Source organism: Lissotriton helveticus, chromosome 1_1, assembly GCF_964261635.1.
Source record: "Lissotriton helveticus chromosome 1_1, aLisHel1.1, whole genome shotgun sequence".
Classification (NCBI taxonomy): domain Eukaryota; kingdom Metazoa; phylum Chordata; class Amphibia; order Caudata; family Salamandridae; genus Lissotriton; species Lissotriton helveticus.
Window position 1 is genome coordinate 1657366411 of NC_136057.1, and position 14539 is coordinate 1657380949.

General features: G+C 46.8%; 1 protein-coding gene across 2 annotated transcripts in view; it reads right to left on the reverse strand.

Annotated features, from left to right (window-relative positions):
* Window positions 1-14539, reverse strand: part of LOC144829898 (retinol dehydrogenase 7-like) — a 451309-nt gene that overhangs the window by 12524 nt on the left and 424246 nt on the right. For both annotated transcript variants that reach the window (XM_078688866.1, XM_078688865.1), the window contains exons 2-3: window positions 12086-12488; window positions 2175-2433 (exon numbers count right to left, since the gene is read on the reverse strand). In XM_078688866.1, coding sequence (XP_078544992.1) covers window positions 2175-2433; window positions 12086-12401 — 575 coding nt within the window. In that variant the 5' untranslated portion in view covers window positions 12402-12488. The remainder of the gene's footprint in view (window positions 1-2174; window positions 2434-12085; window positions 12489-14539) is intronic.

The window sequence follows — 14539 nt, forward strand, 5'->3', positions numbered from 1 at the left end:
AAAACTGATATTCAGTTACTCTCAGACAGGAGAGGCTGAATGGCTGTAGCAAAGATCAGGAACTACTATATTTTAGCAGATGATTATCAAGAGAGTGTGTAGAATCTTATTTTTTCACTTTGCTAATATCATGTTCATGGTTTGACATCCTGTTTCTTTGAGGGGAAAGCTCCTTGAGTGAGGAACACAATATCTTGTGTTTACATATCAGACCAGTTCTTATCAGGCAGCCTGCTCTTCCAGCATTTAATTTCTAAGGGTGACTTTCCTTAGAATTGTTACTTCACCCTACTGTTCGCTTTTAGCCACACAACCATTTTGGTTGAGGTACGCCTACTGACCCATCACCTGGTTTTTAGATAACATTGCTGGAGAGAAAATGACAATATTCCATCCTCACCAAGTAGAAAGTCTTTCCATTTCAAGTCAGCTTGCTTCCATGGTTTTGAAGAATACTACTTGACTGACAAAAAAGAGATCAAAAGGTAGGTGACATACAGGGTGTCATCCTTTTGTCTTTCGATTTTCACGTCTGAGTGAAAAACTGAATCCCTTTCAGACAATCGGATTTGTAAGAGTTGCAGTCTATGCAGAAGACAAGGGCAGAGGGATGCGGGGAAACCTAACAAGGATGACCACTTAAGATGTCCTGTCTTCTTAGGCAAGGAGTCATGAGGGCCTTTTTAGCGCAAGCCCGCCTACAAGATTATTGACTCACATGACGAGTGTTCCCAGAAAGGTTTGAATATCAAACTGATTAGCTCCACGCCACCCTTTTTTGAAAATCTCCTTCTTCCCCACCCTCTGCTCCAAAATTTACTTTCACAAGCTTATGAGTTTTTCTAATACTTATAGGCTAGTTCAGGACCTTTTTTATTACATTCTGTTGCAAGGATGATTGAACAACTCCCCTATGTTGTCTGTAACTTTCTAGATTTTTTTGTATAGATGTGCCTTTTCTTCATTGATTGGTCTTAAGGATATGTAGCCTTTGGCATAGAATATGTCTTAGACCACAGGAACATGGTTTATCTTTTTAATTTCAGTAAGGAGTGTGTTTGTGAGTTAAATCTCTGGAAACCCATATTGCCTTTACTTTGTTGGATCTCAGTGTCTCAATGATGGTCCGAGACGTGTTGCTTATGTAGGCTGGCCATCGCAACAGACTATTGGGTATTCTAAAGACTTCCTTATAGGCTAGCTTAACTATTGGTGCTGGAGATCAGACCTGCTACCTCCCTGAGCCACAGTTGATGCTTTCGCTTACCTTCTCACTAAAGCCAGAATACCTAAGTTTCACTCTACCGCTTCCCCCCTCAGTTCCTCCCTCTTATGTAGCTCGCTGCCAGGGCCACTATATCCTGAACTTGGTCAACCTGAACTGGAGTCATCCAAACAACTCCTCGGCCTCTCAACATCATTTTAAATTGATTGCATGTAATTATTTCTAATTGGCTAAGGTATCCAAAACATCTGACATACTCAGCCAACTACTGGTTAATAGTTTTATTTCCACTGCCAGGTGTTCACAGCTTTTGCTGAAATTATTTCTCACATATCTTCTCCAGTGTTTAATTGTCTAGTTAGGATACACAGTGATTAATGCTTGTATCAAGTCTGTTTCTTTGGGCAGGGGCGGCCTTAGGCATGTGCAAGCTGTGCACGTGCACAGGGGGGCCACACCCCAGGGGCCACCATGCCAATATATATCCTTGATATAATAATCCTCTGAGAATGGATACATATTTGAGTGGCGGCCCCTGGCAGGGATTTGGCAGCCTCCAGCTCTGTTCCACTTCCAAAAACCCTGAGGCCCCCCCTCTTCACTGGCCTCTGCGCTTGAGTTCCTCCGGGGGCCCCCTACCTACGCTCCCTGCCCAGGGCCGCCATGAGCCATGAGCCTAGAGCCGCCCCTGCTATGGGCTCCCAATTGTAGAATTGAAGCTGAGAGCGAATGATTTAAGAATGAGCTAAAAAATTGGGAAAATTAAACAGGTGAAATTAAAGTTATCCGAGTTCCATAATAAACAACGTAGTCACTAGACCGCACTGTCTCACAACTGGTTTCAAAAACTGTCAACAGTCCAGAACTTTCCAGACTCTGGTGCTTCTTGCATCACACTAGGCCCTCTCTACAGGAAAAGTGAGAGCCATAATCACAAGCATTTGCTCACCTAAGGCTGTCGGAGAACGCCTCCACACCAAACTTGGAGATGCTGTAGCCTCCGCCAGAGCAGGAGACTCGCCCCATGATGCTTGCAACATTGACAATCCGGCCCCGGGCCTTCCTCAGCTGAGGCAGCAACTTCAGGGTCACGTCGATAGTCCCCAGCAGGTTGACATTCAGAACCCGTGCGTAGTCCTCCTTCTTCAGCCACCCATTAGGTGCAGTAGGCTGGGCAATGCCGGCGTTATTGACTAAGCCCCAGAGACCTGCAAAGAAGGAAGGCACGGATTATAAACAGGGCAATCCAGAATAGGCAGGCCTACAGTTGAGGTGGTCTTTTCCTGAAAGGATTGTGTCTCTTTTAAGGTCAACAGAGATTTCCCAACAAGATTGCATCTCAGTAAGTCAATAAGGCTCATGCACACCACAGGTCTTTCTTTAGAGTAGTCTATCTGGCCTTTCTGCGGCCTAGGTGTCAGGAAATCTCAAATCCATGTATGATTTTGCAATTAAGAAAAACGTTGGAATTGCACTTAGATGGCATCATTTAATATACCCTTAAAACTCTAGTAAGGCAAGTGCCAGTGTTAATGAATGTGTCATTTATGCATATATATTACATTGTTAGTTAATTTATCACAATGGCAGCCACGTAAGAAATTTGACTCCGGAACTGTGGTGGAGAATAACAGATCACAAGAGGAATTGTTCTCAATATTATCCAGTCCCCCTCCCCCCACGTGCTACATTTTTCTGAAATCAGGAACAGTGAGAAAGGAAGAACCCCTGGGCGGTGTTAGAGGATGGAAACACACCAGACATTTCCTGTGTGTATTTTGGTGAGAGAAGGCCGGCAGAAGAACACACTGTAAATGTATTTTTTAAGTATTTACGGGGAAACAGGACTGAAGGAGGCGAAGCCTTGGTTTGCATGGTTTGCCCCGGCTCCTCTATTAGTCAGCTTATCCTACAAATCCCTAAGATCAACTACGTATGGAAAAGGTTTGGGCGGGCATACAAACATAAAATTGTAGATGGCAATAATGGTAATATCTGAAAGAAACAGTTAGTTATAGATTCCTTACCTTAGAATTACCCCCAGGCGTCAGACTGGATCCAGAAAGTTTTTTGTCAGCAGTACACCTGCACGTTGGAAGGTGGTGTGGGTGGACTCCGCATTCATAGTCAGCGTCATGGTCGCCGGGATGTACTTGCAGTAGCTACATAGATGCCGCCCTCGCTCGGTGACTTTAGTTCTTTCTGTTTCCGTGCCAGCTAGTGCAGATCCGGAGAGAGCGGTACCTCCAGTCACTGTTTGACTGACTTTTTCTTGACTTTTGTCGACATTGTTTTTTAGTCCATCGACTCTGGTGAATGAGGGATGTCCAGCTTCAAGGTTTGCGGTTCCTGTAACCGTCTGATGTCGGTGATGGATCCCCACCTCGTGTGCCTCTTCTGCCTGGGGCGCGACCATGACCCCAAGTCATGCCCCGACTGCCGGACCATGAATCCGAAGTCTTTGCGGGAGCAGTCCCAAAAGCTTCTCGAGGACCGGCAGTCACCATCATTCTTCTTCCAAGTCTTCGCACTCAGGATCAGGTAAGTCAAAGCAGAAGAAAAAGTTGAAGAAGCATTGTCGCTCTTCGACTTCTTCCTGTCCGCGGCCAGTGCAACGAGGGATGCGGGTGCTGCCCCTCCCGCGGCTCCGCATGCGGAGCCTGTAGGGTCGACTCCGGCTTTTCTCCCCCTTTCCAGGACCCGGACCGACCCCTGCCCAGCTTTGTCAATTTTACGAACTGATGCACACCATCTTTGAGCAGCCTGAATCCGCTGGCGCGCATTTGGGCCCCGCGGACTTAGCAGGAGGCCCTGGGTCTTCGACACTGGTGGCTTTGGCCTCGGCACCGGTGGGTCCCCTTGGATCCAGGCCTGGATCCGGATTGGTGCCTGTCGACCTTGTAACACCTCTATCGGCGCCAACTCCACCGGCACCACGTCCGTAGCCGCCATCGGCCCCGGCCTCCACCTCAAGGTAGACATGGTGCTGGAAATGGCGTCAACCAAATGCCTTATCGGACGCCTGCAGGTACTTCTGTGCCCCTGTTCTACCCTGGCTCTTTGAGACCAGATTGGCAGCCAGAGGAAGGTGAGGAGGGCTGGGAGGGTCTGGAGACCCTTTGACTGACCAGTTGAGTTATGAACCAGACTGGAGAGAGGAACTCGGGGAAGCCAGTAGTCTGGATACCTCACCAGATCTTGACATGTTGTCTCCTCCTACAGTGGCTACAGAGGAGGGAGCGTCTTATGCTGTGGTGTTGCGTAGGGCAGCCGAGGCTCTCCACCCCGACCTACCTACGGTGGCAGTTAGGACTAACCTCCTGACAGAAGTGCTTCCACCGGTGGCGAGCTCTTTGGAGCCCCTGCTGCCGTTTAATGAAGCCCTGACCGACATCCTTTTGGGCACCTGGTCCAGGCCCAACTCAGGGTTTCCTGTGGATAGGATGATTGCTGACGCCACCGCCCGGCCCGGGCGACCCCACTTTCCTCTCCCAACACCCCACCCCTGAGAGCTTGGTGGTCCAAACCTCCACCTCCAAGGGTGCATCCCTACCACTCCAGAAGATAGGGAATCCAACAAGCTGGACTATTTTAGGAAGATGTTTTCTTCCTCCAGCTTGGGACTGCGGTCGGTAAACACTGCATGTCTGTTGGGCAGTTACACCCACTCCGTGTAGGATACGGTTGTGCAAGTGCTGCCTCAGTGCCCGGAAGGAGGCCCGGGCTGTACTCTCTCAAGCAGTTGCCAAAGGGAGAGAAGCAGCAAAGTTTACCATCCACTGTGGGCTGGATACCGCCGACTCATTAGACAGGACGATTTCCACGTCGGTCACACTTCACTGCTACATCTGGTCGAGGTCGACTGGTTTTTCCGGGGATGTCCAATCCACCCTTATGGACATGTCCTTGGATGGCCGACACCTATTGTGTGACAAAGCAGACAGGGCGCTAGAGTGCTTTAAGGACTCTTGGGCTACGGCCAGGTCCTTGGGCCCCTCCACCACCTGCCCTGCACAGTCTGCCGTTTGCCCCTTTCATGGCTACGGAAGGGGTGCCCTGCCACGTCCCACCCTGAGCCACAGGACGTGGGAACCAACACCGTGGTTCTGGGGGCCAGCAAGCAGGCCAGTCCACCACAGCCCCCTCTGCAGCAGCCACCAAACCCTCCTAGTCTGACCTTTCAAGGCCACCAATCACCACTGGGCTACAGGACTCGCCATCACCTCCCCCACTGACGCACCATCACGTCGAACAGGTGCGTTTTGCAAATACTCCGAAGGGGCTACTCCCTCCCCTTTGAGACTAACCCTCTATCCATGCCACCTCGATACTATTGCATGTCAGAGGATCATCTGGCCCTCCTCCAACAGGAAGTTTCGGCACTTCTGGCCAAGGGTGCCATTGAGCTTGTTCCTGTCCCAGAAGTAGGTTGTGGTTGCTATTCCCACTGCTTTCTGGTGCCCAAGAAGGACAAAGGCCTGCATCCCATCTTGGAACTCAGGGATGTCAACCGCTTCCTCCGGAAAGAGAAGTTCAAAATGTTGACCATGGAGACTGGATGGTAGCGTTGGACTTGCAGGACGTCCTGCTGACCTACCGGCGTTACTTACGGTTCACGGTAGGCCATTAGCACTTTCAGTTTACTGTGCTCCCCTTTGGCCTTACCAGCACCCCCGGGTGTTCACAAAAGCAATGGCAGTGGTTGCAGCTCATCTGCGCAGATCAGGAGTTCCATTCTTTCCCTATCTCGACAACTGGCTGTTAAAGGCGGGCTCGCCCCAGGCTGTCGTCTCCCACCTCCAGACTACGGCCGACCTCCTGTATTCGCTGGGGTTCTCCATCAGTGTGCCGAAGTCACACCTAACTCCCTTTCTGAAGCTCCTCTTCATTGGAGCAGTTCTGGACAAGATGCATTTTTGGGTCTATCCTCCCGAACAGCGAGTCCGGGATATTTAGGCTATGATTCCGATCTTTAAGCCTCTATCTCAGGTTTTGGTCAGAATGACCCTGAGGCTGCTGGGCCTCATGGCCTCCTGTATCCTAGTGGTAGATCATGCCAGGTGGCATATGCAGGCTCTGCAGTAGGACCTGAAGTTCCAGTGAGTGCAGCATCAGGGGAATCTGTCCAATTACGTCCAGATCTCGAAGGGCACTGCACGACAATTGCAGTGGTGGCTAACGAACCAGGATTGGGTCAACGGCAGATCCCCCTTCCTTCCCCAACCAGAACACACAGTGGTGACAGATGCATCCCTTCTGGGATGGGGCGGCCACATGGGAGAGGTGGAGATCAGAAGCCTCTGGTCTCTGGCGTAGCCCGGGCTCCACATCAACCTTTTGGAGCTTCCGGCGATCCGTCTTGCACTCAAAGCATTCCTTCCCTCTGTCCGGGGAAGAGTGGTGCAGGTGTTCACAGACAACACCACCGCCATGTGATACTGCAACAAACAGGATGGGGTGGGGTCGGGACCCTATGTCAAGAGTCCCTCCACCTCTGGACATGGCTGGAACCTCAGGGCATATCCCTGGTGTTTCAACACCTGGCAGGTTCACTGAACGCCAGGGCGGACGAACTCAGCCGCAGGTGCATGATAAATCACGAATGGTGTCTTTACTCGGAGGTAGTGCAAGGTCTCTTTTAGCATTGGGGAGAGCCTTGGTTAGATCTATTTACCACCGATGAGAATGTGCAATGTCAGCAATTCTGCGTGTTGGAATTTCCAAGGAGGCACTAGCTAGGCGACGCTTTTCGTCGCAAGTGGAGTTGCGGTCTTCTATACACCTATCCGCCTCTACCACTTCTGCCCCGAGTGCTAAAGAAGATCATGCGCGGCCGGGCCCAAGTCATTCTTGTGGATCCGGATTGGGCATGAAGAGTCTGGTATCCCGAGCTGATACACATGGCCACGATCCTCCAATCAGACTGCCTCTTCGGGAGGATCTTCTGTTGGAGCAGCGATGGACGGTCCTCCACCCGAACCTGTCAAGCCTCCACCTACTTGCATGGAGATTGAGCAGCAGCAGTTGACGTTGTTTGACCTGCCTCCCGAAGTCTGTGATGTAATCTTGGCAGCCAGGCGTCCCTCCACTAAGATGGTATACGCCTGCAGATGGAACAAATTTGTGGCATGGTGCACAGCAAAGGCTGTGGATCCCCTTTCCGCCCCTCTTTCTGAGGTTCTCTTGTTCCTTCTTTCTTCGGCCCAGCAGGGCTCTGCTCTGGGCACTCTAAAGGGCTATCTCTTGGCCATTTCAGCCTTCCCTAGTCTTCCTGATCAGTCTTCTCTTTTCAAGTCCCCTATGTAAATCATTGCCTTAAGGACATTACTCATCTTTTACCTCCTGTTCCCTTCGTAATGGCTAGGTGGGACTTGAACTTGGTTCTTACCTATCTTATGTACGCTCCCTTTCAGCCGCTGCATAACTGTCCTCTCAGGCTTTTCACCTTGACAACTGCCTTTCTGGTGGTCATCCCCTCTGTGCGCAGGGAGAATGACCTACAAGCTCTTTCTTTCAAGCCTCCCTTTCTGGCTGTTCATCCGGACAAGGTCATCCTCAGAACCAAACCTTCCTTTCTTCCTGAGGTGATTACTTCTTTCCACATTGGCCAAACCATCACTTTGCCCACCTTCATTCTGCCTCCAAATCCTTCAACAGAGGAAGAGAGGCTCCACCGTCTGGATCCAAAACGTGCGCTTTCCTTCTACTTGGATCGCACCAAACAATTCTGGGTGGACGACCAGCTCTTTGTTGGTTACGTGGGCGCTAAGAAAGGTCGGGCCGTGCACAAACGGACCATCTCCAGGTGGGTCTGTCTGTGCATCAAAGCTTGCTATTCTTTGGCAAAGAAGCAGCCTCCAGTGGGGCTGCGCGCCCATTCCACCAGGGCGACAGCAGCTACTACTACTTTGGGACGGGAAGTCTCTCTTATTGACATCTGTCAGCAGTAGCGGTCGGTAGTGGGAGTATTTGGCCGTATTCCGTAGTTTACTATTCCCCAACCTTGCCCCTTCCCACCGCCCCACGTCACCGCCCGGCACCACTCCCACTACCGACTGCTACTGCCTATCAGGTAGCTACGTGGGCATCGCTGCACGCGCTCACCAAACATCACTGCCTGGACAGCCAAGTCCAGAGAGACGGCTTATTTGGCCGTTCTGTTCTCCAGGACTTTCTGGTGTGAACTTAGTTCGCAGACTGCTGGGTATCTATTCCAAGGTAAGAAATCTATAACTAACTGTTTCTTTCAGATCAACAAGTTACATACCTTTGGTAACAATATATCTGCAAGAAACATAGGTTAGTTATAGATTCCTTACCGCCCCACCCATCCTCCCCGTTCTGCGAACTGACTTCTAGGGTTAAGGACTGCCTTTTAGGGCCCTAGTTTTGTGCACCAGTGGTCAGTGTCTTGCATAGCTCTGCGCTTCTGGTGTGGAAAGTCGTGTACAGAACTGACATAAGCGCGCATGGGCAGCGTCTATATAGCTACCGCAGTGTCATCCAGGTGACAACGATGACGAACGCGGTTGACCGACCCACCTTCCAACGCGCAGGTGTACTGCTGACGAAAAACTTTCCGGATCCAGTCTGACACCTGGGGGTAAATCTAAGGTAAGGAATCTCTAACTAACCTATGTTTCTTACTGATATATTGTTACCAAAGTTAAGTACTTTATTCTTTTCCACCTCTAGGTTTCAAGTAACTGAGAGAAGGAGAGACCTCAAGCTCCACTGATGCTATGTATTTGGTGTATCTTAGAACCCTCTCAGTGCAAAACAACCTCGCTACTGACAGCCACCCATCCATAATTCTATGTACTGGGTCCACACAGGGCAACTCTGATACCCTTCTTTATACAGGAAAACTCAACTCACAGCCTATTACAAATTAGTTAAAATACATGCATTCTAAATTCTAAATAAACACGTTCAAAGGTGGAACAAACATACACGTCAAGACAAAACACATCTCTTAGTTTAATGAACATACACAGTGGAGAACACTGATACATACCACACAAAACAACATTAATTGTTTTGTGTGGTATGTATCAGTGTTCTCCACTGTGTATGTTCATCCAGTGATGGCCAATTTATTTATTTGAATTCGCAGTAACAGGATGCAAAACTTGGACAAATTCCATACCTGCCTTTCCTGGATTAAAAACAAGGCGAGTGCAGGAAGAAATGCCCAAAAGCACAAAATGTTCTTGTTCCTCACATTGAACATTGAGGAGAGCGCGTAACGATTTTTTATGTGCCATCCAGCACTGTCAAATGCCAGAAAATGTAACTTTCAAAATAGTAAATGCATTACATTCATTAACCCGCCCAGCCTCCGGCAGTGCACGAACGCAGGTTCCCATCTGGAGACCCTATGTGTGGTGGCTGCCTGCTAGATGGGCACGAGGTCCCTGCAGACAAGTGCTTGTGGGTGAGCTGCGTTCAACAGCACTGTCCGGGATCCGGGCATTGATCACTATTGTAATGAGACTGCCTGGTCCCTCCAGTGCTCCTAAAAAAAACTGTGGGGCATATTATCAACAACTAGTGATATTTATCGCTAAAGAAGCTTAGGACATTTTTTTTATCGCCAACCATCACCAGATTATATCGCAGAGATGACGTGCTATTAGCAATGTTTATCTCCAATGCGATAAAATAACCGGCGATATCGGCGAAATGCGTGAATATCGCTGGAAAACCAGCGATATTCACGCATCATCGCCAATAGGGTCTTAGCCAGAATATCCACCTCCCATTGGATATAATGGCTAAGAACTGGTCTGAGCAGGCGTTAGTTTTTAGCGATATTCGCGCTTAGCGCACATTTTTTTATCGCTACGCCTGCCTTGCTAATAGGCGATAGCGACGTTAGCGACTGCTTTCAGTCGCTAACTGGTTGGGTACGCCCACTTTGCATGTCCGTAGCGATAAATATCGCTGACATGCAAAGCGGGCCCCAAACTGCTCGCTATCACCTAAAAGCTGTCGCTAACTAATGTTAGAATAATTCGGGACACCTTTTTCTTTTGAACTGCTAACTAATGTTAGCCACAGCTTGCTAATAGGGCGATGAAATTATCGCTGCTTTGCAGCCGAAAACGGCTGCAAAAGCGGCGATAATTTCATTTCGCCTGCCTTGATAATATGCCCCTGTGTTCGACTTTGATCTTTTTTGCACCTGCGGAGCAACGCTAAATCTGCTTCACGGGTGAAAAACAGGCAAATGTTGTCTGTTTTAAAAGTCGCTTGGTAATTTCGTTCAGCCCTATGCACTACAAACACAACACCTATAGCCTGAAAAAGTTAAATATAAAATACCAAACATTTATCAAATTGCCGAAAGCGGAAAATGTATTTTATGGATGTACAGTGCAATGATTTTAATTAATCAGCAATAAAGAATATTACTTACCTATTGTTTTTTCCAAGTTACGTGATACCTGAATACTTCTGTGGTCCTTCTAAGAAGACAAGGCCAGCACTTCACTCAGCCCTTTCCTTCTCAAATTAATTCAAAGAATCAGGAATGCTACAACCTTGCTCCACTTTGTCAAAACCATGTCTGTCTGTGTTCACTCTAACATACATAGTTCAGATCACTCATTCGTTAGGAACAGCATTATTACCTTACCTCTCACCTCTTTCACTGCCATATCTCTTCCATATTTCAACGATTCTTTCTCAACCACACCCGGTAGCTTCACTCTGACCTTAGTCCCATGCTTTATGGTAGTAAATTTAACAAACGTCATTCAACCTGAAACACATCCTGTAACTGTTTAAGTGACACAAGAACTACTTGTCCTTAATGTGCGAGCTATCCTTTGATCCATTAACTCGCTAGTTCCTTCATGTACTCTGACAAGCAAGACACAACTGTAACATTACCGTGACTATTTGAAAAATGTAACACCAGAACCTGGGCTTCTACGGGAATTCACAAGGGCATATTATCAAGACCATTATCGCCGCTTTAGCGGCAGTTTCCTGCCGATAAAAGCGGCGATAAAGTAGCGCCCTTTCTTGATAATATGGCCCCAAATTCCTCTGACGTAGGCACTCTAAAAACCACATTCTACCAACCAGGCACGATATATGAAGTACATTTGTGTCCATCTACATGCCTTTTAGTGTCTCATAAAATGCTACAGTACACTACAGTTTATGGCCCTTACTTCTCCACAGCAGTCAATGTGCACCTCAGACGAGTTTTGCTCAGCAACCACAATACACTAGCTATGGGCTTTTGCGAGATGCAGACAAATAAGGTTCTTCCATACATACATTTCTGCTCCTTTAATGTAAAAGACCTCAGTACTCACTGCAATAATTTGCACAGATATACACAACCATGATTCACAGTGAGATCAGCAAAACCTATTGTCTGAACGAAAATATTGACATTAAATTCTCCATTATTTTACCAAAAGAATCAGCAGACCTCGGTGCAAAGTGCAACCTTTGATGCTTGATAATACTGTTGGAAATGAAACAGTCTTGTGTTAATCAATGGATCCTAAAGGACATGCCAAACTTGGTATAGCTTGCAAGAAACTCCGCTTAGTCCCACCTGAGAGAGTAATGCTGCTGGACTATAGTTTTAAAAAGAGACATTATGGTTTGGGTAGATCCTAATTAAAGGGGAGGAACCTCCAGCAATTGGTCCTGAACAGTGAAGTTCAAAGGTCAATTGTCAAAATGTTCCTAAAATATGTACTTATTCTGAGTACATTTAACTGACTAAGAGCCCATGTCTTAAAATGATGGTAAAGAGAATGCATTTTGAATCCTCAATATTAAATTGATGGTGAAAATTTGATAAAAACAAACAGGAAATCAATTCATTTGTACCTTTTTCACCCACTTGCTGCTTCACCCACTGGGCGGCTGCATCCACATTCTCGCTGTTGGCGACATCCATGATGACCGTCTTCAGTCGCTGGCTGGTGGCGTCTTTCAGCTCCTCTGCTCCAGTTTGTGTCAGACATGCAGCTAGAACTTGCATCCCACGCATGTCCAGCTGCCGTGCCAAAAGGTTACCAAACCCAGAGTCGCAACCAGTGATCACGACATATTTATCCGACAGTTTCGGTACCAACTGCCTCTCCCGGTACCAGCGGAAAAGAAAGTAAAGGCCCAGTAGTGCTGCCAGATACAGCCACATCATGGAAATTCAGTCGCCAGCCTCTATGGAATAAGAAAAGAAGAGTCCGCTTGGGGGCAGGAAAGTTGTAAGCAATCTTGCTCGTACTCCCTGTGAATAAAGTAAAATAGAACACGCTGAGTCTATGTAATGGAAATGTACTGACATCAGAACTTTGCCTGACACTTTTATTGAACATAATTATTAAATCAAATATGGAGATCAGCCCTGAATGAGGATTTCCGACTCTACGCAAACATGCCACTGAATTTGGATTTTGTATACTGTATAGATGCTTGAAAGCTTGGGTAACACATGTAGCATGGGGTAGCAGTAACAGATGTATTATTTTTCACACACAGTGAATATTACGCTGTTGTTGCAAATGTTGTACCTCTTTGGTGTGTCTAAGGAATCACGGGGGACAGCCAGCTGCATAGGGGTGCAACCTTCTCTTGTACACACAGACCATCTAACCCAAAGGCATAAGCAGTGCGAGGTTACCAGACAAGCACAGAGCATGTATCGTGCAGGCAGCAGCCCCACAAGCTTCTCTCTCTTATATATATATATATATGCCCTGGAAATAACTACAAACATGTATTATGAACTTATCCCTGATGTATCAACTGTTAAAAGCCAAAGCTCAAAAATTGAACATTGGAAAAGCGTGGGCGATCAGCGTTTTGCAACATTTGGGCTCCTTTGGAGTATTAGAGATTACTACCCATAGGAATATTGATATGTAGTGGTCTAATGCATGATATGATCTGATGTATTTTTCAAGGATATATATTTTTAACTGGGCTCAGTTAAATCTGTGTAAGGATTTGTCTGCAATATCATCAGCAGGTTTGAACAAGAGGAAATAAGAAACTGAGGAAAATTTTTTTTTTGTTATCTTAGCACTAGTCACTTACTTTATTAGGTGTGAGCACAACAGAATGTATTATGAGAAGTTAATATTCTGTTAGTTTGTCAGTGGCAAGATTGAATAGCACATTTGGATAAATATAAAATAATAGCATGGCGAATAGATCGTGGTAGGGTGGTTGTCTATATGATTGTCCATATGATGAATTAAAGTATAGGATTATGTCCTACTTTTAGGTGACACAAGGGACAATGTGAGATGGAATGAATTAACAAAGCTATAGGGGCTATTGAACTTTGTCCAATTGTAAATATATGAAATATTTATAATATTGTATTTTTAACAATAGGAATTTAACTTTGATAATCCCTCCTATTTTGTACTCAATAATTTTGTGATATTTTGCACAAAGTGTCCACCTATATATTTGATAATTATTACTTTTGGTATGTCGACACATCAATATGATTGAATAATGTGTTGTTGGATATGCCCTTGTATTATAAAACCAATGTCCCCCTTACAAACATTCTTTCCATGTCTATTTGAATTTGTCCATTCAATATTGAGCACTTTCACTTTAAATACTTTACCCTCACTCACTATCGCTGTCATGTGAGCAAGGCACAGGGGTGCCGAAACGTTATGAAACCGACATGCGAATAAAAGACTGAACACCGTGAAATTTGGTCCGTGCTTTGAGTATCTGCGCCAGCTGGGAGTGTGTGGCGACGCGCAGAAATACTTTGGTCAGCAATATATATATATATATATATATATATTCCAGCTCCAAACCACCAGCCGGTTGCACTCGGGATCGGGTGCATGTCAAGCGGGGGTGTTCCTGCTTCAACATCCTGCTCACAATTCCATCGGGTAATCGTACAAAAGATGCGTTTCGGCGCAGAAATTGACAAAGGCTAAGCGCCGAAACGCGTCTTTTGTTTGCCCGGAGTTCTTAATAAAATCTTTTGAACTCATCCCCTTGTGAGTGCCGTCTTCTGTTACGGGTACGATTACCCGATGGAATTGTGAGATATATATATACAATTGGCAAATAAATAATTGACAATTGGGAACTGCAAGCAGAGACACAACTCGACCAGGGGGGCATTTGAGAAAGGAAAAACCCCCGAAACGCGTCATGCCCATGGTCTGATGAGAAAATTAAAGGCGGATGTTCCACAAGCCCCGTGTGCTGCCTGTTTCTTTCTGGTGGAGGAGACGTCGTGGGCAATATTCAGCGCGTTGTAAGTGTTTGGCACTTGTGCTGAACCACGCGCAAGGT